At 42.2% G+C, this 24502-nt stretch overlaps 1 protein-coding gene across 2 annotated transcripts in view; it reads right to left on the bottom strand.

The window, feature by feature from the left end:
- The window catches only part of ANKFY1 (ankyrin repeat and FYVE domain containing 1), a 69457-nt gene that overhangs the window by 19909 nt on the left and 25046 nt on the right, over nucleotides 1-24502 (bottom strand). The window contains exons 4-11 of one of the 2 annotated variants that reach the window (XM_024980714.2): nucleotides 18358-18493; nucleotides 13915-14038; nucleotides 12682-12831; nucleotides 11039-11204; nucleotides 5759-5963; nucleotides 4300-4368; nucleotides 3892-4091; nucleotides 1743-1840 (exon numbers count right to left, since the gene is read on the bottom strand). In XM_024980714.2, coding sequence (XP_024836482.1) covers nucleotides 1743-1840; nucleotides 3892-4091; nucleotides 4300-4368; nucleotides 5759-5963; nucleotides 11039-11204; nucleotides 12682-12831; nucleotides 13915-14038; nucleotides 18358-18493 — 1148 coding nt within the window. The other variant, XM_024980715.2, reaches the window with a different exon arrangement.

Raw genomic sequence — 24502 nt, forward strand, 5'->3', positions numbered from 1 at the left:
ACAGAATACTCCCACCTGAATGTTTAAAAAGGAGTTCTACAATCACAAAATGGAATTCACCCTTTCCACAACAATTCTTCCCCTGGTCAGTTCCCTCCTTCTCTTCTCAGGTCCAACAACTCTCCAACCCTTGCCCCTGAGAGCCACAGAGGTCCCATGGACCATCACACTGCAGTTTCCCCTGAAACCCATCCTGTTGGGTCCAAATCCAGTATGAGAGGTTGGGATAAGCCATTGCTTATCCAGATGATTCCCTCCTGGCTCCAGCCTGGACCTCCACTCTGCCAGCCAAAGGTGAGAAGGTACAGCTGGGAGACATTGTAGGCCTGTGAGAGGATGTTTTTCAAGTTTGAGAAGCAGCAGAGCATGTCTGTAGCTATTAGAAATGAACAGGGGGCAGAAGGGATGATACAGCAGAGACAGACAGAGGCAGAGATACATGATGGCAGGAACAAATCCAAGAAACCAGTCACTGGTGCCTATAGGCCATGCCATCATTCTAGATGGAGAGCAGGCCAGCCGTGGGTTTAGGAGCGGATAGATCAGTAGGTATTTAATGGTGAGAAAAAAAACAGCTCTGCCCTCTCCCCTGTGCTTCCATGACACATTGGATTGTCTTCTACACTAAGCTTACTGTTTACTGCCCTGCCCAGCACTGTTGAAAGAGGTGCAACTGCATGTCCTAGGGCCTGCATCAAAATACTGACTCCATTACTGACAAAGTTAACTTATGGTTAAGCCACTTAACCTCCCAGAGTGTCAAGGCTCTTGACTCTGAAATGAGGGATTTACAGATGGTGTTAATGTCTCTTCAATACATGCTGCTTCTAGATCCACTGTGAGAACTGAAAGGGATAATAACCTTAAGACTCCTGGCACAAAGCAGTTATAAAATGAACATGATCTTAAAGATGAGCACATCCTCCCTGTCTGAAAATTATAAAGTAAAAATAACTATCATGTTGTTTCTAAAATCCCAGATGCTACACTAATAAACACTTAAATTTATTTCTTTTTATCTTATATTAAAGAAATAAATTTCTTTCTTTTTATCATATATTAAAGTATGATCTTTAATTTTACTTTCTGAAATCAATACTAAGCTCACTTTACAGATGAGAACTGAAGCTCAGAAAGGTCGAGCAATTTGCCTGAGACCATGTACAGCAGAAAGGGAAGTGGGAAATCTGGTAAAGCCAGAAACGTCTGACTCAATCCACCACCCTTTAACACTGCGACATCTGCCTTGGCATCAGACGCAGACTAAATAAACATGCACACAGGAAAACCTTCAGTTCAGTTGCTCAGTTGTGTCCAACTCTTTGCGACCCCACGGACTGCAGCACACCAGGTTTCCCGTATATCACCAACTCGCATCCATCCACTTTGCATTTGCTAAGGAAAACCTGAAAACCTTAGCAAATGCAAAATGTTATAAAAAACTAAGATGCTAACGTGATAGGTCTGTGTCCATGTCTGCTAATCTATAGTAGCCGTGAAGTCCACAGTGTACTGTTTAGGACCTGACATCACAAATGCTTAAGAAGTGGTTGAATGAATCAACCAACCAATATTTGAGGATAAAAGCATTGGATACACGCTGGTTTTTTAACAATGTCCACGTATTCTGTTTTTTTTAAACAAACACTGAAGAGACTCTAATCTGTTTTTTCCTACCCGTAGGCCACTGCCATTTCTTCACAGAGCAAAGCCGCTCTGTCTGGCTGCCCTGTCATGCTTACCCACTTGTTCCTGTGGTTGACGTGGGCACCATTGGTTGCCAGGAAAAGAGCTGCTGCCTCATTTCCTGCTTCAGCTGCCCGCTGTAGTAAGCAATTTCCTAGGAGAAAATGGGCATATTCATTCTTTCATTTGCATAAATTAAAAATTAGGTCAAGTTCACATCGCAACACACCCTGCCTTCCCCACCACCTTTCACAGCTGACAAGCCCACACCAGAAGTGGGTACCACTTAAGTCCACACAGGCCTTCTCTGTGTGTGGACAAACCAAGATGAGCCTGGGTGGGGAGCAAACACTTGGTCTGGAAGTCAGAAGACAGGCACTCCTTCCTGGATTTGCCACTAGCCTCCACCCAGGACCAGAGGGAAGTTACATCTCCCTACTGGGGTTGGTAAGAACATCTCTCAGCAGCAGGGCTACTGACTTCTTGTGCCAGCTAATTCTTTGCTGTGAGGAGCTGTCTTGTACATGGTGTGATATTTAGAAGTATCCCTGGCTTCTGCCCAAGAGACACCAGGAGCCCTCTCAACCTTACTGTGACAATCAAACTGCCAACAGGTGTTGCCAAGTGTTGCTTGGGCAGTGAGGGCTGGGACGTCATCTCTGAGAACCTCTGGGGTAGATAACCATTCTCAAGACACTGTGAGCTGAAGTTCTATCAGAAAATGCTCCTTAAACACTTGTTTTACTCCTATAGCCTTAAATATGTTTATTCTTGGCCTAGAAATGTTTTAGGTAGCACTGCTTTCTAAATAAAAATCTTAGGAAAAAAATCAGTTTTTTTTTCTTCCTTTCCTCTCAAAGTGGTTTTAGTCCTAGAACACTACTGTCTCTTTCTATTAAAATTTATGCCCTTTTTGGATAAAGACAAAGTCTCATGTTCTACAGCTATGTTATTTGAAAAGCCCAAATTAAATACCAGTACTAAAAACAAGGTAAAGCAATGAGACAAAATAGTGCTATGTTATTACATGTACGTGAAAACCGCAACAAGGAAAAAATAATATTCCTGAACTTCTATTAAAACTCAAAGTATGTAAAGTTGACAGAACTGGCAAGAAATGTTAACAATCTTGCCTGCAGCACAGTGTGGCCAAAAATAAATGAATTAAATAAAATTCTGTGTGACAAATAAGAAGTCTGCATGAAGTATGAAACAACAGCTGTCACAAAGGAAAGCCACTGTTTTAACTGCAAACTGAACAATTTTTTTTTTCATGGAACACCATTTTTACTTGAAAGAATGACAACTAATAAGCTATGATTATTCAAAAATGAGTATCTGGTAGACATTTTCTTAAAGTGAGCCTCTTTAAGAAATGTGATTCTAAATAAATGATCATTTTGAAGATCTGCATAACCCAGTCAAACAAGATTTTCCAAACTGCTAAAGCATGATGTTACAAAATCATGTACGGAGAAAAGATCCATTCGAAGCACATACAGACCATGGATTTTAATATAACAGTACAAAAAGTTCATTGATATAGCTTCAGATTCCATACTGCAACTAACTTTAAAAAAAGTATCCTTTGATAAATTCTGTTTGCTACAGTATCAAATACATCCACAATTATCTGAAAAGGCTCTTAAAATATGCCTCTCTTTTCCCACAACTAAGTGTGTGATGGCGTATTTTTTTAACCAAACAACGTATCTCAGAAGACTGAATATAGTTGCAGATATTAGAAACCAGGTCACTCTTCCAACTAAATTTTGTTTTGAAAGTTATTTTTCATAAAAAATGTTATACATTAACATAAAATGGTTTGTTATTATTACTAATACATTTTAAAAAAATTTCTCAGTTTAAATTTCTAATATGGTAAATACCAAAGATATCCACTTAAACAAAAGCCCTTTGGGATATGATTTTTAAAAGGGTAAAAAAGAGAGTTCTGAGTCCAGAAAGACTGAATCTCACTGCATTAAACAAACAGAAGTGTTCCAGCTTAACAGACTTAACTTAGGGTCTGGCTAAATTTTTTGAAGCCCAAGATCAGACTTTTTACTACAGTTAAAATTAAATACAAAATACTTCTCATAACAGCATTCCTCTCAGTTTCTGAAGTTTTGGTAAAAACACTGACAAGTATTTCATGGAGTCTCAGAATTGCGCATCAGCTCTTAGGGGTCTTCTGTGCTTTACCTGTTACTGTATCAGGCGCATTGGTGTTGCTGCCGCGCTGAATGAGCCTGGCTGCAAAGCTGTTTTCATCAAATGAAGTCCCGTTCACCACAGGGAGGTCTTCGAAGGGGTTTACGGACTGGTCGGAAGACACAGTGATGTACTGCACGGCAAGCCACAGAGCTGTGCTGCCCTCGTGGTCTTTCAGCTCTAAATCTAACCTGAAATGAGGAAGCAATGTGAACACCGAGTACAACTGTCTTCAGATGCTTTGTACTGTCAACAGTCTCATTCTGAAGGACATTTTTTTAATCTTACTTTTACTTCTTAAAATTGATAGTGCTAAAAGACATTTTATGAGCATTATCTTTTACTCACAATCCCACCCTCCCAACAGCTCCTTTCATTGCTCCAGGGCTCCCTACATACTGTTTACACTGCAGCAGCTGATTAAACACGTATTCATTCCTGGCCATGATGGACAAGTGTAAGGGAGTCCTATGGGATGAAAAAGAAGAGGTGTCAATTCTGGACATGCCCAGTTCAGGACCACTCACAGCAGGAGGTGATTAGAATCCACAGGAAATTCCACATTTCTGCCACAGTCTTTTTCTACCCTGGCAAACAATTTTCCAAAGCCATGACCAAGGATCAAAGGATGAAAATGGATTTGATTATATGTTACAATTTATTCAGTAGCCAAAAATACAAGAATCAATGAAAGGAAAAGATATAAAAAAAAACGCTGACTCAATGAACGTGTATATACTCGTGTTTTTGAAACAGCAGTTTCTGCCATAGGTACGCCTACTTTCACCTACCTATCCTCCACAACTTTGATATTTTTTTTCTTCCCACACTTCTCTGTTAGACTCAAACACATTCTGAGTGGCAACAGGCAGGAACTGACTAAAATGGCAGTTTATCACTTGTCACTGCTTTTATTTAGCCCTCATGTGCCCTGAAGAAGACGCCACCACACAGCACAGGGACTCCCGGGCTGGCATCTATCTCAGAGCTACAGAAATCACAGTTTATTGCAGCTGGAAGGAAAAAAATTAAGGACAATCATCAGAAGGAGAAAAAAAATCTTGAGAAATGAGGTAATTATGACATTACATTGAGTCCATGGACAGCCATCTTATATAAGTACCTTAGCCATCACACAAATCTATTTTCCTATTCCAGCCACCTCACGGTTATTTTTTTAGAGGGTTTTTTGAAGGTATAAAATACTGAGCTGCTAGGATAAAAATTGGGTCCTCTATTGTTGGTGCTTCAGGTGGCTTAACTCCCCTTCAATGCCTCCCGCACTACTGTTCCAAAGACAAGCAACCCTTTCTCAGATTCCAAAGTTTAAGGAATCCTCAGTCGAATATTTCTGGGAAGGGACAAAAGGAACAGGACACAACTGTCAGTGCGGAAAGGGACGTGCTGTGGCAGACAGCAAACTATGCACGTAGAGATGTCGAAAGAGGCAGCATGTCCATGAAGGTGGAACTGGGGTTAACAAGATTAGGCCCCACAGAAACGAAACAGACTGCTCTGTGATAGCGTACTCTTCTTCAAGGTATCCGATTAGCTCTGAAAAACACGAGGGAAGAAAGTTCCCTGGAGGAGACGGACTGGATGACCACTCTGGAGATGCCAAAAACTGCTTAAAAACCCAAGGACCGCAGTTACCCAAAAGGGAAACGGCTTCCCCGTGTGCCTCCGGCCTTAGTCGTCTCTCATTTGCAAAACAAATCAGTGTCTGTGACTTCAACAGGATTCAGACTGAGAAATGCTGGACTAAAAACCATGAGGTCCCCATCTGCCAGTAACGTGCCACCAGAAAATAACACTCTGGGAACCGTCCTCAGGGCGGCCGACCTGCACCCCGGCTTACCTGCCCTTGCTGTCCTGCATGTTGGGGTTCGCACCAGCCTGCAGGAGGGCCTCTGTGAGCTGTGCCATCTCAGACATCACAGCTGCCGAATGTTTCTTTGAATTGTACGATGCGACGAGGTGCAATGGTGTCTCCTGGGCACCCAATGTGGCAGCATTGACCAAGGCCCCATTCTTAATGAGGAAAGTGGCAGCAAAGAGATCTCCTTGAAAGTAAACAAGAGAAGAAATGGTCACAGATGACAACAGTCGGGCTGAGCTATTCTGACCAGTGCTTCCTCAAAGGTACTGGTCAGTAAGTGTAGACAGAGAACATCTCATCATTGAGATCGTGGACTTAACATACTCAAATTCAGCCACTGACTGCCTGCTATCATCCGTCCCAACCCCTCGCTGCAGTATCACATTACAATCTTAAGTATACCAGGCTTCTATCCTTCAAATTCTTCTGGGCATCAACTCTCATAAAGAGTTCCAAAGATTCCTCCCCAACACAATTTACCTCCCTCCCTCATTCCTGATCACAGTCTGTCCCTAAGCAGTTCCTGCTTGCCTTTAACCTGTTATACTTGCAATGGCTCTCACAAAGGCATTTATGAGAAGTTTTCTATCTTGCAATATCATTTCATCTTCTTCAGCCACACTTTTGTGCTCTGAACATTGAGAAGGGGGTTAGGATTTCAGGAGTGGCCAAGCTCTCAAGTCTGTTATCTGGATTCCTGTGCTCATTTGCATCTGAATAATATGAGTTTTATCTAGTCTTCTTAAACATGGAATTTCAAAATCAACTGGAATTTCTCACCCACTCTATTCCTTCTTCCAAGGGACTACCTTGCTGCTGGAGTGTGTAAGCTCTGGCAGTGAGGGCGGCCAGGCTACCAGAGGCCCCATGTATTCTGGTAGGACCGGGTCTGATTTCCTTTCTTTTTTTATAGTTTTTAAAAAACTTTTTTTGGCTATGCTGGGTCTTCATTACTGTGTGGGCTTTTCTCTAGTTGTGGTGAGCAACGCTTGGGTTTCTCACTGCAGTGGCTTCTCTTGTTGTAAAGCATTGGCTCCAGGGCATGCAGGCTTCAGCAGGTGCAGCACATGGGCTGAGCAGCTGCGGCTCCCAGGCTCTAGAGCTCAGGCTCAATAGTTGTGATGTGTGGGTTTAGCCGCTCTGCAGCACACAGGATCTTTCCAGATGAGGGATCAAACCTGTGTCTCCTACACTGGCAGGTGGATTCTTTACCACGAAGCCACCAGGCAAACCCTGATTTATTTTCGTATCCATCCACTGTCTTATATGTAACAGACATCAGGGAAATGTTTGGGAGGAAAATGGATTAACAAGTTGAGGCTATAAGGTTCTACTTTAACTGAATGGCTCCAATTCCAATCAGTTATGATCTTGGGTAACTGAAGAGTTCTCTAACCAGCCCGTTCTGAAATATTTTCATTTGTGCCTGATTCTTTTCTTGGGGAGGGCAGGGGAAAATATAATCTTTACCAGAATTGTGTGCAAAGGACCAAAGCTTAGATTTCTTTACAAAAAGATGTCGGTAGAGCTCTGAAAGCAACAGGTAACATGTATATCTGGGGACTAGGCTGGTCGCCCTTTGCTGTCCATATGCACATAGATGTTTTGGGGTTCTCATCTGTAATATGGACAAATCCCACAAAGATTCAGTCTAGAAGAGAATATATAGAAACAATACATCAGCAATAGAATCAAATATCTTAGAAAAAGCTACCTACATTCTGAAAGTGGAAAGAAAATTTAGAATTATGAGGACACAGAGCCTTAAAATGACAACCCTGATATATAATGTACTGGAGGAGAGGTGAAATATGGTTTACCTTTAAGCTTGGCATATATTCCAAACTAAATAGTTAACAGACAGTAAAGCTAAAGTAAGGTGTGTCAATGAAACACTTACAATACCACTTACAATACACTATACACACAGAGGACAAACTGGGGCGAGACTGCATACAGAAAAGGGTACAGCATCAATGGCCGGATTCAGGTGGATGGCATGATAAATTTTTTTATATATCTTAAGCCCTTTTAAAAAGAAACATAGTTTTTACATTAGATTTATTCTATTAATAGGAGCCAAAATATTTTTTAAAAGTTTATACATATATGAAAATGAAGTTGCTCAGTTGTGTCCGGCTCTTTGGGACCCCATGAACTATAGCCTACCAGACTTCTCCATTCATGGGATTTTCCAGGCAAGAGTACTGGAGTGGGTTGCCATTTCCTGCTCCAGGGGATCTTCCTGACCCAGGGATTGAACCTGGGTCTCCCACATTGCTGGCAGATGCTCTATCCTCTGAGCCACCAGTGAAGCCCTTATACATATATACATACATACAATATATGCACCCCACACAAAGAATTATTTAGGAATTATTGGAAACTTAAAATTGACACTGTTTTGCATTAACAGAAAGTCAGCCCATGGATATAAAACCTAGAGGAAACAGACAACTGACATCAAAAAAGCAGAACAAAGGGAGGGAACAGAAAATGCCCAAAGCACCATTTATAAAGTTTTTTGACAGTAAGAAAACTTGTAATACATTTTAGAACAGTTTCTTTCAGAAAATCGTTAAGAAAAAATTGCTTGGTGCTTAACAGTTCTGGTTACTTCATCACTTCACTCCTCAACACTGCCAAGGAAGGAAATGAGGCATTATTATAATGACTTGTCCATATAAAAATATTCCTAACAATGCGGTTAATGTTTTTAAGAAAATCCACACGCAATTTTTCTTTCAATGAAGCTCTCTAACTGAAGTTTCATTCAGGGACCAGGCACTAACTTTCATTAAATAATTAAATTTCATTAAATTAAATCCAGTGGCTTAAAGCAATACAAACTTATTATCTGGCAGTTCTATAGGTTGAAAGTCTGGTATAGGCATCCCCCATCTAAAAGTTTTTCTGTTGTCAAAAACCAGATCCAGTTTATCAAAGGATAAAGCATCTCATATCAAAGGAGATAGCATCTCTCTGGTCACATGAACATCCTCTAGGCTCACTCACAGACTCATTCTTTTTTCTTTTTTATAACAATCTCCCTCTTTTACAGACACATTCTTGATATAAACTGATCAGTACACTTGGTTATTAGGATGATCACTGAGTCTTCTGGTGAGAGATTCTAATGTGTGCCCACAACCAGACCAAAATCTCATGTATTAAAGAGCTTCACTTATATGATAATGAACTTAAAGTAAGGTTAACAGTCAAATTTTAAGTATATTACTCAATTCAGTCATGTGGGCAGGTCAACAGACTGACAGCTCAAGCTGAAGAAGAAAAGTGAAAAAAGATCCTTACAGTAAATGAAGTTGGTGATGGCATTTCACACAGGGCAAGGGAAGAGCCTACCACATGGCAGTCACTGGGTTGAATGTGTTACTGTTTCACAGTCTCCCAACAACCAGTAAAGCGAAATAATTCTCACTTTACAGGTGAGGAAAGGAGACTCAGGAACGCTTATGTGATTTGTCTAAGACCACAGAGTAAGTGGACAAGCCAGGATTCAAACTGTGGTACCTCAGGCTCCAACGCCAGCACTCTGTCCTCCACACCATGCCACACTCTGCCAACTGAGCAACAATCAAGCTTATTATGCCCACACTGCAACCCCCATGCTTGCAAGCAACTCATAAATTCAGAGAGGAAGACTGAATCATCTGAAAATAAGCATCAAAAATGCATCACCAGTTCTTGGCAATTCTTGTAACCAAGCAATCATCAAAATATTTAATAACTCATCAAAGATGTTTTTTCATCACACATAAGAATTTAAGTCCCTAAGAGGAAATTCTGATACATGATCTGAGATTGTTTTTTTAGTAACAAGTGTATCTGTTTCCAAAATAAACATCTCAGACACTGAACAGTATGGGAAAGAATAGTTCCCGATGCAGTGGAAACTTTTCCCACTGCACACACACTCAGTGTTAAGCACCCAGCGGCTCTGTGCAGTGCAGCGGGATGCTTGGGAAAAAGGCATCTGCTCTTGACACTCACATACTCTAAGGATTTCCTTCTCAATGATGAACAAAATTTTCCTCTTCATCAGCCAGCAGGCTTAACACTCTAACACATGACTCAGAGGGAGATTTATATTAAAACTTGCCCAAAAAGGGCAAAGCCACAGCTGCAACAGGACCATATTTGAAATAACAACACCCCCACCAGCTAGGAGCAACTTGTGAACAGCAAAAGCTCAGCAGAGATAATAACACAATAGTAATGCACAACTGGAAGGTTAAATACACATTATTAAGATGTGGAGAAACCAGTGTGTCCTGATTTTGATGTCCACATGTAAACAAAATGTGGCCATGGCCAAGTACTTCAATCAAGTCATCCATCCCTCTATAAAATGAAGGCTCTGAGTCATCTGACAGCTTTCAGGCCATATTGGAACTCTACCCCTATATGGCTTCTTACTTTCTGTCCAAAAAAATGACTCCGGCAGGGGCTTCCCGGGCAGTCCAGTGGTAAGACTCTGTGCTGCCAATGCAAGGGCTGTGAGTTTGATCCCTGGTTGGGGAACCAAGATTCCACATGCTGTGTAGCAGGGCCAAAAAAAAGAAAAAGACTACTGCAAAATAGAGTCAGGCAGGATCCATTTGGGACTTAAGAATTAAGGCCATGGGAAAGACTGGTACTTTTCCCCCTTTAATTCAGTAAGATGAAAATGCTTTGATTGTAATTCTGCCACTTATATAACTTCCCACTATTAATGACAATGTACTCAAAAAGATCTATAATTTCAAATAACTTTCCTAGAACAAAATGAAATGTTATCACTTTGCCATGCTAGATGAGAAATCCAGTTTGTAGAAGTGAATATTCTGAATCCTAGAATAGGTTTTAATATTCGTGTTCCTGGAACTTTCCTTCTCTGCAGTAACTGATACCAGTAAAGTCTTCCTGGCACAATTTCTGAAGAAAGTAGTATATTGGACGAGCAAGTAACACATTGACTGCTTACAAGTAAAAGATGCTTTTTTTCTGTAAGTACCATCTCTCTAATCTTCTTCTGGGGGTCCTAATGACACTCTGAAGAGCCTAACCAACAAGGCATGAGGCAACAGCTCTTCAGTCTCTCCTGTGACCCACTGATCACAAATTCTGTTTGCTGCCTGCTAAGTACAGACTCGAGAAGGCTTTGAGAGTCTATGGAACAGGGTCAGAGAGTCTTTGAAACTTACTTGGCTAAAAGTAAAACTGCCCGCAGAGAAAAACATAAAATACACTTCTTCCTACCTCTTTGGATTCCTTTATGCAACAAGCTCCAGCCGTTCTTGTCCACCATGTCCACGTCAGCTTTGTGATTAACCAGCGTGGTGGCGATACTCTCCAGACGTCGGGAAAGGGCTAGATCTAATGCAAGGTCTCCGTTATGATCCAACTCATTCAGTTTCCCGGGGAGCTGCATAGAGAAATTCCTACATCAGCACACAGTCAGTAGAGAAGACAACTGAATCTCGGGCCTTGATTCATCAGTATCATCTCATACAATATCAGATTTTAGTCCTATAACTTACTACAGCTTACTCTCCAAATTCAACTGAATTCACAAACTTCTCTTGGGCCTCCTCAGGGCACATGCCTTTCCGGGAGCCCAGGACTAGCAGGGATCACAGAGCAGGTGCAAACACCATGGAAGATGACACAAGAGGGACATGCAGATGATGCTGCAGGAACACAAGTGCCAGGATGGAGGGTCAGACAGCCTGATGGGGCCCAGCTCGCATCTTCATGAAAGACTGCGGCTTAACTACCTCATTCCTCCTGGCAGTTTAAGGTCTCCCCTGATTCTGGATACCCAGGATAAAACACACGACAGACACCTGTTTAGAGCAGCTCCATTTCCCCTAAGGCAGTGCAGTAAGCAGAAGGACCGTTTCCAAATATGTCCATGTCCTAATCCCTAGAACCCGTGACTATGTCACCTCACATAATGAAAGGCTCTCTGCACACGATTAAGGTTGACAACCCTGTAATGGGGAGAGGACCCCAGACCTGCAAGGAGGGCCCAATCTATCTACTCACGTGAGTCCTTAAAAGCGAAAGAGGGAAGCAGAAGAGTAGATCAGACAGATGTGACATGAGAAAGACCAGATCCGACATGTTGGTTTTCAAGAGGGAGGAAAGGGGCCCTGGGTGAAGGAACGTGCTGGCCGCTGGAAGCTGAGAATGGCCCTGACTCAGCTTGCAGCCAGGAAGAAAATGTGCATGCTGGTCCTACAGTTACCAGAAACTGAGTTCTGCCAACAACCCAAGCAAGCACGCTTCCCTAGAGCCACCAGAAAGGAACACAGCCTGCCAACAACCGGACTTCCAACCTATAAAACCACAAGATAATAAATTTGCATTGCTCTAAGCCACTGGGTTTGCAGTAAATTTTCCAAAAATATTTATTTATTCATTTGGCTGCTCTGTGTCTTAGTTGTGGTACACAGGATCTTCAGTTGTGGCATGCAGACTCTTAGTTTGGCATGTGGGATCTAATTCCCTGACCAGAGATCGAACCCAAGCCCCATTGGGAGCAGAATCTTAAGTCACTTGGCCACCAGGGAAATTCCAGTTGGTGGTAATTTGTGTGTGTGTGTGTTTATTTATTTTTGTGGTAATTTCTAACAGCGGCAAAAGAGAAACTAAAACAGGTATCAGTACCTGAAAGTTAAGTACTGCTGAAATGACAACCTAAAAATGTGGAAGTATCTTTGGAAGTGGGTGATGGACAGAGGGTGGAAGAATGTTAAGTATGAGGGGAAAAGCTCAGGTGGCTTCGAACAAACCACTGGTAGAAACATGTGCATAAAAGACCAGGAATGGCTCAGAGGAAGTGAGAAGCATTATAGAGAAGAACAGGTACAGTGCAGTTTGGGGAAAAGGCAGAGTACCTGTGAGTCCATTTCAATTAGATAAAGAAAGACCACGTCTTCTCTCTCTACTTTGATAGCTTTATGTAATGGGTACTCGGTCTTGGACTTGATCATTTTGTATAACAACTGAGCACTCATGCTGCTGAAGTCCTCTTTCCGTAAGTCATCCTGTGGATTAAAAAGACAGTGAAAAGCAGAACAGATTCAACGTATCAACAATAATGACTACGTACATTTCTTAGGAAGCACTTGGAAAGTGTCTGGCCCTACTTTAACATTTCCCAACTCATTGAATTCTCACAAAAACCCTGAGGTAGGTACTCTTATTAGGTACCCCATTCCCAGATGATGAAAGTAAAGCAAAAAGAGGCTGATTAACTTGCCCAGGTTCACACAGAGAGTGAACAGCTGAGCGGGGATCTGGAGCCAAGAGCCCACCCCATTCCCCATCCCCCACCCCCACTCCCAGGCGTGGACTCTTCACCACAGCAGCGTGAGCGACACTGACACCCCACAGGACACAGCCACAGGGAGCCCTCTACGTGAGAGCAGATCCTTCCCCCTCAGCCCCACAAAGACGGTAACAGAATTAATCAGAACTTCCACAATTATCAGTTTCTACTGTTGCAGATCTCTAAATCTCTACCTATTTTAGCAGAAAGGTTCCTGTTTCAATTCTTCAAAATCCAGTTAAGACACTTTTTCTCATAGTGTTTCTGAATACCAAACAATTTGCAGAAACTAGGTTATAAAACAGCACTAGCCATGATTTTCTTAAAGGATGCACAACAGACAACCAAGAACTGCAAAACCTCTTCTTTATGATGAAAGCTACCTAAGGGAGCAGATCTAATTTAACAATGCCCTCCAGACACCAAGAAGGCAGAGAAAGCCCAGAGGGGGCGCTGCTGAGCACACAGGCCTGCTGGCCCCACAGCAGCAACTGCTTGTGAGGCTCGGCCACGGCTCCTGCAGATGGAGGACGAGGGAGGCGTGTGTCCCTTCGTTCCAAGCCTGCTTCTTGGCCTGGGCTAACTTCTGCCCCTCAACTCCGAAATCAGAACTAGGAGGCTTTTAGAGCCAAAAAGAATCTCACAGATCATCTAACGCAACTACTTAGCCTTCAATTTTGTTATAAAAGGCAACAAGGGGCCAGAGAGGTAACTTGCTGTGGAACCAGGTCCCACGCCCTGGTCTCCTGACTTCCAGCAAAGGCACTTTTTCCCCCACACTCCTCAGCCTCACACTCACCCAGTGACTTGCAATAATTTCTGCACAGTAGTTCATCAATGTGCTGGCATTCAGCTCCTCTGCAGTCTGATAGAAGCGAATACAGTTCCTGACGTTCACCAGAGACATCACACCCTTCTCACATCTACAAGAGAGTATCAGTGATCAACAGGATTGTTAGAATCAACACATTCATAAATGAACAAACCAAAGCAACAATCTGTGTACTGGCTGGCCATGTCCAATAACAACAAAGTGTAAGGTTTAAGCAATGCAGCTATGAATAAACTGTAGCTGAATTACTCTAAGTACCAGAATTTCATTACTGTATTGCTCATTCTGGTCAGAATCCAAATAATCTTTAAATAAACATGTTAAGCATAGCACCCCAACTGCCTTCAAAGTAACCACATGAAACTCACTGATCATACACACAGGCGAGGAATGTCAAACATGAAATGCATCAAATTCAGTCCTTCAGTATTTAATTGTATGGGACACACTTGCAGTTCCCACTAGCACAACTCTATCATGCCACAAGTGTGGCTTAGAAATAGCTTCAAATATGAGGCTCCATGCCTCAAAATGAAAACCTCCTTAAAAGTCTTCCCATATGGTGATCTATATGGTATGTGAATCATAACTCAATAAAGCTGACTTTAGAAAGCTCACTTTAAAAATCTATCATGTACAGAAACAACTGAGTTAAGAGACAAACTACAGAACACCAAGATAGAGAAGAATTGGCTACAATGGTGTCCCACAGAGCCTGGTACCAGTAACAATAATAACAAGATTCTGAGAATCATTACTAAGAGAGCCCCAACTAGGTCAGGGAAGACACGGCTGCACGTAGGTCTCTAGTACCACAAAGCAGGCACACATCCTAGACTACAAGATGCAGAACAGGGAAGCCCCAAGTTTCCACTACCCTAGGATTCCCAAAAACCTTGGTGAGCCTCCACAGCACCGGGCCTGGGAGGAAGGAGGCGGTGACATAGTCGTCCTCCCACCTCCCTTGCCTGCACATCTCCCTACAAGTCAAGAGGCCTCATGTGGTCTCAGGGAATACCCCGACACCCCACTGCTGCCTCTGTCTCACAGTGCCCACAAAACCAAGTTCTCTTCACAAGGGAAGGTAGTGATGGACACAAAGTGAATCATCAGGTAAGTAAGAAAGACCAAAGCTGAGGTCCACTGCATTTGAGGGGCCCAACTACACAGGCTCCCTGTGCCCCCCTCTCCTCTGTGAAATAAGGATAATGCTCTCTTTCAGAGGTTCAGAGGATCTATGAGTGTTTTTCAAGATAAAGGAAAACCATGTACAATTTGCACAGTCTGAGGTATGCTCGCTTACTAGTTGAGGTCTTCCTCAAGGAAGATGCATAATTTAATAACTAATATAAAAGAGATTCAGTCCTACTATAAATAAGAATAACTGGCTAACAGATAACTCCCAACTTTAACAGGTAAGGTTTGAATATCCAGAGGACAGGGGAAGATGGGGGAAGAAAGGAGGAAAGTCACGAGAAAGACCTGAGAAGGAGGAGGAACACATTTTCTAAACCTCACAAATGAGACTTCAGCCAGGAGCAAGAATAACCTTGCAGCCATTTCTCCACCTAGCAGTAAATGCACACACTCATTCAATTCCAAGACCTGTGCTTATGTACTCTGTTTTTAAGCAACATAGCTTGGTGTAAAGCACCTCCCCAGGGCACTTTTAAATCAAACTGGCACCATATCTAAGTAAGTCACTACAATAACGAGCAAGGATGCTCTACTTCTCGGGGCCTCTGCTGTCTGCACACTAGTCTCCCCAAACTCTAGCATGCTGGCTGCAATGGCTGATGCAGTCATTCTGATCCTGGCTGTGAAATCAGAGCATTCCAGGAGAAATGTCCTCTTTTCGGATACGTGAAACTTTTACCACTTTTACACTGACAAATATCCTAATGTCCTAAAACGTGGTGTGATCTCAGGGAGTACTGACTCATATGCAGAGCACCTCACAAAGCATTTTTACAGACAAATGCTGAGTGTGAAAATGCCATTCTCTTCCTTACTACCACCAAGAGACGCTGCACCAAGACACTGGATGCTTCATGAGGACAGATGTTTTGTTACAACTGGCAACACTTCATTTTCACTAAACTCTGGGATCCCCAGAGTGCCATTCACAATGTGGATAGCTTATAAATAGTCACTGGCATGACTTAAACAACTGAAGAAGATGTAATCATATTTAAAAATTCAGATTCTCAGTTCACATCTTCTCTTTGAAAAGCAGCAAGGCACACTGACTTTTCTCTAAAGGGATTTTTGTTGCTGTTAATACATGGTTTTCATTTTAGAGTATAAAAAAATACAGATGCACAACACAGTGCACCTCATTCTTAAAGTCGAGTGTATGAGTAAGCGGCCCACAAACTCCTGTCCAGTTTTGTGTCATCTGTGCCTCTGAATATAAGGCAGAAAAATTGCTGAAAGGATAAACAATAAAAGGTTAACGGTAGTTAAATCACAGATGATTTACTTTTGTTATTTGTATAATTCTATACTTCCTAAATACCACACACTGAACATGTAGCTAATAATCAGGAGAAAAAAAAATTAAACTGTCAGTTGTTAGCATACACTATTAATTATCTCTTTTTTAAGAGTATTTTCCTGATAATGCTTACACCCAAAACTTCCTTTTCATCAACCTGGTGACCGCATTCCCAAACCAAGATCCCTACATGATATAAACACCAGCAACACCTGCTTCACATTTAACTGCACACATCCATGTGTCAGAGCCCTTTCACTTACTATTTCAAATGTGTAATTCCTTCTGCCAACAGCAGTGGGCACTCTGTGCTCGTTCAAAAGCCGACATTTGACTCCATGGCTGGGTCTCTTAACAAAGCCTTGACAGATAAACCCACATCCAATAATAAAACACTGAGCATCTGGTAATGTTGATAGTTATGAAGCCTAATCAGTTAATAAACAATAAACACTTTAATTAAAGAATCCATTACACAGATTACAGCTCTCTAAACTACTCTGAACTGCAGGGCACTTTTATCAAAGCGATTCAATTTATAAGCAAGAAAATCAATCTGAGAAAGCTCAGGAAATCGGGGCGGGGCGGGGGAGGCAGTGCAGATATCAATCACATTCAATCTAATTAAAATCATGCTCTGATTTCACTCTGAGATGATTCAAAAACTCACCCAAAGAAAGACCTTTACAGTAAAGCTATCCTGGCTAACCTAAGACTATACGTATCTACAAATCCTAGACCTGGTTTGGTTTTTAGGTTATTGGATTTAGGTATTAATATGCCCTCAAGCCCACATCAATCACAGATAATTAGGAGTATCCTGTGTACTGACTCATGTGGGGCACAGTGGGCTATCTCAGGGGAAACAGCCAGCCTCAATGAAAACAGAACAAGCGGCTCTAGGTAGCCAGGTCTCTCTTGACTCTGCTGCTGTGGCTATTTAGTTGCTACGTCATGTCTGACTCTTTGCGACCCCATGGACTGTAGCCCGCCAGTTTCTCTGTCCATGGGATTTCCCAGGCAAGAATACTGGAGTGGGTTGCTATTTCCTTCTCCAGGGGATCTTCTAGACCCAAGGATCAAACCTGAGTCTCCTGATTGGCAGGTGGATTCTTTACCACTGAACCACCTGGGAAGCCCTCTTGATGCTGAGGGCAACACAACAGAGGGAATGCTATCCCTCCACCCCCCTAGGAGAAACGCCATTCCTCCACACACAGAAACAAAAGAGCACTAAGTGATGTAAAAAGCACTCCTTCTAACAAGCTGACTTCCAAGGGCTAAATCACCAACAAAAAATAAGAGCATTTTGTCTGCTATCACCTGGTGAACACTGTTCTCGCTGTGTTCTGTAGTTTATAAAGACCAAGTTAGGAGAGCAACAGAGAAAGTGCAATATAAAAAACACAGCAAGCTGTCTCCTTGGAACCTAAAAAGCAGTAATGAATGAAGTGAGATCTCAGAAACACTATGAAATTTACTGAGACAGATTCTCATGTACTAATTTAGTCATTAATGTGTTTCTAACAAGAGAATATGACCTTCTTCCAAGGTGAGAAGAACTTCCAAGCAGGCAGAAAGTAGAAGTGAAAGGAAATGATATAGGAGGGAAAGTTGAGGGGTTGAACACTGGATTATATTATTTCACATTCGCTTCATCAGTTCACACATCTATGTAATCACAGGTAGTAAATCAGTGAAAGAAGAGAGAAGACCCAAAAGCGTCAGCAAAATTTAGCTTACAAGACAACAAAAAGCAAGGGAGACAAAATTCTCTCCCCACTATTGCCTTTAAAAGAACACCTTGCAAAAGTTATTTACATTAGCAGAAGCAGCTGTTTTCCCAGAGCTTGGCATAATTAAAGCTCAGCCACCACCATCTGAGGTGCTTGACTGTATCTGCTGTGACTTGCCTCTCCCTAAGGAGCTGTAGCTGAAACCGATTAGCTAGTTTCATCAGCTCAGTCAGGAACACATCGTCTTCTTTGAACTCCAACTCATCCGTATAGATCCAGCGAAGCATTGTCATTGTCACCTCAGGGTTAGCATCTGGTTAAAGAAAGAAAGCATAAAAACTTTGAAGACAAAACACAGATGACATAGTCAGGCCCTCCCGAGGACCCCTAAAAGCTAAGGCTACAGAGAAAACTGTGGTAGACCCAGCTCAAAGAAATACCACACAGCCATTAAAAAGGGTAATTAAGCATTCTGGGTACCATCTGATTCCAGAAAAGTGTTAAAAGTTTTGCAAGGGGCAGTACATGGGGGAAATGAACCTATTAAAGATGTAAGTCAAATAAGCTGGAGGAAAATATTTTAAATATATGACAAAGAGTTTACATTCTTTTTCTGGGCCTCTGTACCACATCTGTCCAGGCAAACCTTTCACTTCACTGCACTTTACAGGTATTGTGTTTTTTCTCCACAAATTGAAGGGTTATAGCAACCCTATATGGATGTGAGAGTTGGATTGTGAAGAAGGCTGAGCGACGAAGAATTGATGCTTTTGAACTGTGGTGTTGGAGAAGGCTCTTGAGAGTCCCTTGGACTACAAGGAGATCCAACCAGTCCATTCTGGAGGAGATCAGCCCTGGGATTTCTTTGGAAGGAATGATGCTGAAGCTGAAACTGCAGTACTTTGGCCACCTCATGCAAAGAGTTGACTCATTGGAAAAGACTCTGATGCTGGGAGGGATTGGGGGCAGGAGGAGAAGGGGACGACAGAGGATGAGATGGCTGGATGGCATCACTGACTCGACGGACGTGAGTCTGAGTCAACTCCGGGAATTGGTGATGGACAGGGAGGCCTGGCGTGCTGCGATTCATGGGATCGCAGAGTCGGACACGACTGAGCAACTGAACTGAACTGAACTGAGCAACCCTGTGTTACAAAATACACACTTAATAGGCTGCAATATAGTGTAAGCATAACATTCATATGTACTGGGAAAACAAAAAATTCACATGTCACACTATTACGAGTTTTGCTCTTTACGGCTGTGGACTGGAATTGAACCCAAAATCTCTCCGAGGTCTGTCCATATACCACAACTCGGTTCATTCAGCCTTATGTTGGGAAGATAACTTATTCCTAACAATGAGGGCATCACAACACCACCACTGTCAAACATCTTCTCTGTGGTGGTTTCTTTAATTTTATTTTAAAATTTCACTTGGTTTCCTTTAATAACCCTACCCAAATTGTCCAAACCAACGAACTCGTATGATGAATAAACCCAAATCTGAACAGTTTTTAAAAACAGTTTCTAAAAAATGACATCAGCAGAGATGCCCTATAACCCTCAAAATTTCAAATAAAGATTTGAATAAAAATCTTCAAATAAGATTCAAGTGATTACCAAACTTTCCCACTCCTGCCGTGATTCATCCCTTAATCTCCAAACAATAAACTGAGAAGTGATCCACTCTGAGTCTCATACTAAGCAGTGGGCAGAGAACAATGCATCAGGAGGAGGTTAGGTGCTTCTGTGTCAGTCAGTTCAGTCGCTCAGTCGTGTCTGACTCTGCGACCCCAGAGACTGCAGCACGCCAGGCCTCCCTGTCCATCACCAATTCCCAGAGCTTACGCAAATTCGTGTCCGTTGAGTCAGTGATGCCATCCAACCATCTCATCCTCTGTCATCCCCTTTTCCTCCCGCCTTCAATCTTTCCCAGCATCAGAGTCTTTTCCAATGAGTCAGTTCTTCGCATTAGGTGGCCAAAGTATTGCAGTTTCAGCATCAGCATCAGTCCTTCCAATGAATATTCAGGACTGATTTCCTTTAGGATGGACTGGTTGGATCTCCTTGCAGTCCAAGGGACTCTCAAGAGTCTTCTCCAACACCACAGTTCCAAAGCATCAGTTCTTCGGTGCTCAGCTTTCTTCATAGTTCAACTCTCACAGCCATACATGACTATTGGAAAAACCATAGCCTTGACTAGATGGACCTTTGTTGGCAAAGTAATGTCTCTGATTTTTAATATGCTGTCTAGGTTGATCATAGCTTTCCTTCCAGGGAGCAACCGTATTTTAATTTCATGGCTGCAGTCATCAACTGCATTGATTTTGGAGCCCCCAAAATAAAGCCTGTCCCTGTTTTCATTGTTTCCACATCTCTTTGCCATGAAATGATGGGACTGGATGCCATGATCCTAGTTTTCTGAATGTTGAGTTTTAAGCCAACTTTTTCACTCTCCTCTTTCAATTTCATCAAGAGGCTCTTTAGTTTTTCTTCACTTTCTGCCATAAGGGTGGTGTCATCTGCATATCTGAGGTGACTGATACTCCTCCCAGCAATCTTGATTTCAGCTTGTGCTTCATCCAGCCCAGCATTTTGTATGATGTATTCTGCATATAAGTTAAATAAGCAGGGTGACAATATGCAGCCTTGACGTACCCCTTTCCCGATTGGAACCAGTCTGTTGTTCCATGTCCAGTTCTAACTGTTGCTTCCTGACCTGCATACAGATTTCTCAGGAGGCAGGTCAGGTGGTCTGGTGCTCCCATCTCTTGAAGAATTTTCCACAGTTTGTTGTGATCCACACAGTCAAAGGCTTTAGCATAGTCAATAAAGCAGAAGTAAATGTTTTTCTGGAACTCTCTTGCTTTTTCCATGATCCAATGGATGTTGGCAATTTGATTTCTGGTTCCTCTGCCTCTTCTAAATCCAGCTTGAACATCTGAAAGTTCACGGTTCACGTACTGTTGAAGCCTGGCTTGGAGAATTTTGAGCATTACTTTGCTAGTGTGTAAGAAGAGTGCAATTGTGCAGTAGTTTGAACATTCTTTGGTGTTGCCTTTCTTTGGGATTGGAATGAAAACTGACCTTTTTTCCAGTCTTGTGGCCACTGCTGAGTTTTCCAAATTTGCTGGCATATTGAGTGCAGCACTTTCACAGCATTATCTTTTAGGATTTGAAATAGCTCAACTGGAATTACATCACCTCCACTAGCTTTGTTCGTAGTGATGCTTCCTCAGGCCCACTTGACTTTGCATTCCAGGATGTCTGGCTCTAGGTGAGTGATCACACCATCGTGGTTATCTGGGTCATGAGGATATCTGTTGTATAGTTCTTCTGTGTATTCTTGCCAACTCTTCTTAATATCTTCTGCTTCTGTTAGGTCCATACCTTTCCTGTCCTTTATTGTGCCCATCTGTGCTTCTGTGTATCTTCTGGCAAATGATGGCAGTCTACCTGCCCCCAATCTATTAAGCAAGTGGCCATAAAAGTCAGATGACCCAATAAACCAGAAACTACTTTTAAAAGGAGTAGACTCTGAGAAGTGAAACCAGCTGGCATTCATCCTGCCTGTGGTATCTGCTGCTAGAAGCCATCACCCCTTCACCAGGCCCAGGACACAAGCTGGTAAAAATCCATGACTGTGAGGATGAAAAGTCACACCCAACCTTTCAACTTCACTGTGGTCCAAGATGCGTGCAGTCATGCTTTGGATAACTTAGAATTTTCTATGTGACCTAGTTTTTTTGTTTGTGTGTTTGACTGACTTTAAATAAATGGTTTTGCAAAACATTTGGAAAGAATGGGAATAAACTCATCCTTTTACAATTAACCAACCATTAAATGAAGCATACTGAGAAAATTAACTTTGTTACTTAAATCCGCAATCTGTGAAAACTCAGAAAGAGGACTTCTCTGGTGGCACACTGGATAGGAATCCGCATGCCAAAGTAGGGGACACAGGTTCGATCCCTGGTTGGGGAACAAAGACCCCATATGCCAAGGAGCAACTAAGCCCATTGCCATGTTTTTCATCATACAACTAAGAGCCAACACAGCAAATAAATATAGTAAAACAAAGCAAACCTGAGAAAGGTGTTCTGAATCTCCTACTATGACTCTGGTTTGTCCTCTAGTTTCCAACTATTTTTTATCTACCTTACATAAGTTTTTCACTTGTAAAATTTCAAAATCATTAGAGACTATACTTTTTGTTGTTGTTCTGTGCTTCAGGACTTGTGGGGTCTTTGTTCGCCAACTAGGGGCCCAGCAGCGAAAGCACCAAGGCCTAACCACTAGACCATCCCCACAGATTGCGTCTTTCATCAGTGAAAACATCCTCTTTGGTTGGTTTAAGGATGTACCCTTAAATATAACTTCTTAGAAATAAAAATAAACCCCATATCGTACTTCTAAATAATCCCAGTGTCAAAAAACAACAGAGGGTCTAGTTCTGTTATGGGAGTGTGACAACCCAAACTATTTTAACTGATTACAACTAAAAACTGTCAACAGAGGGCCAAAAGCAACTACTAGAGGATTCCGAGTCAACAAAAGCACCTGAATTGCTCTGGGAGGCACCCCTTGAAGAAGCAATCGCACTGTATCAGATTCTTGAGTATTTTTTTCCTCTTTATGGCTTTGCCCTGAGGGCAGATCTGTCCAGGAGGAACACTGCTGTCCTGACCATAAGGATGCCTAAAATTCCAATAAGAACACCATCTTTCTGGCCAGATGAACCAGAAGATGAGGCCTAAAGAGCAGTGAAGGGTAAGGGGAGAATTCCAGAGAAAAGAGAGAAGGACATTTTCTAATTCTGTGTACGAAGCCACACAGGCCTCAGCCTTGCCTCTGAACCGTTGATGGATGGAACAGTCCTAGCCCAGCTTTAAAAATCGAAGTGAGGGGGCTTCCCTGGTGGCTCAGTGGTAAAGAATCTGCCTGCCAATGCAGGAGACACAGGTTCGATCCCTGGTCCCAGAAGGTCCCACATACCATGGAGCAACTGAGCCTGTGTGTCACAACTATTGAGCCTGTGCTCTGGAGCCTGGGAGCCACAACTCCTGAGCCCATGTGCTGAAACTGCTGAGGCCGTGTGCCCTAGAGCCCGAGCTCTGCAACAAGAAGTGGCTTCTAGAGACTAGAAGACTAGAGACTGGCCCCCTTTCACCACAGCTAGAGAAAAGCCCACACAGCAACGAAGACCCAGGACAGCCAAAAATAAATAAAACTGCCATAAAAAAAAAACAAAAAACTTAAGTGATATTTGAACCACTATCCACAGAAGGTGAAACAGAACCTGTGATTTGCACCTAAAGGGATTCAGCATTTTCCAGAGAATGGCACACAGGACCAGAGTCGACTCAGCATAATGGCAATGTCCAGGACACAATCTAAAATCATCTGTTACGGAAAAAATCTGGAAAATATGACCATTTTTCAAGGGAAAGGACAACCAAACTATGCTAACTTCAAGATGACCCAGATATTGAACTTATCAAAGAACCGAAAACATTGAATATAACTATGCTCCAGAAGGTAAAGGAAAACACACCTGAAATTAAAAGACAAAAATGCTCAGCATATAAACTGTAACAAAGAACAAACACAAATTATAGAAATGAAAAATACAATATATGGAATAAAAACTTACTCAGTGGGCTCAAGAGCAGGCTCAAGTGCAAAAAGTCAATAAACTTGAAGATAGATTAATAGAATTTATCCTATCTGAAGAAGAGACCAAAAAAAAAAAAAAAAAAAAGGTCAGGAGGAAAAACAGAAACAAAAAAGCCTCAGACACACCCAAACAGACCTGCTGGATCGGAACAAAGGGTCCAGTATGTGTGTGGCTGGGGTCTCGGAAGGAAAGAAGAGACCAACGAAGAGAAGGATTTAAGAAATGATGGTCAACAGCTTTCTGAATATGGTGACAGACCTAAATCTTTATAGATTCAACATTAGAGCACCTCAAACCTCTAGCAAAACAAACCAAACCACAGTAAACAACCAGTACGAGTGAGTATGTGGTGAAACTGGAACCCTAGTGCACTGCTGGGGAACATGCAAAATGGTGCAGACCCTATGGAAAACAGCTTCTCAAAAATAGAAATTCTATGTGACCCAGCAATTCCAGTTCTGGTATACTCGAACAGAAAGCAGGATCTTAGCATAACCAGAGATTAGAGGGAAAAACACAAAAGCCATGTTAGGATGGAGTAAGGGGACATGACCACAGATAAAACAGATCACTTGAAGCTCTAAGATAATCTCAGGGTCGGGGGCAGATCTCAGCTGTTAGCAGGAGGCCACAAGGCCATCT

Source organism: Bos taurus, chromosome 19, assembly GCF_002263795.3.
Source record: "Bos taurus isolate L1 Dominette 01449 registration number 42190680 breed Hereford chromosome 19, ARS-UCD2.0, whole genome shotgun sequence".
Taxonomy (NCBI): Eukaryota; Metazoa; Chordata; class Mammalia; order Artiodactyla; family Bovidae; genus Bos; species Bos taurus.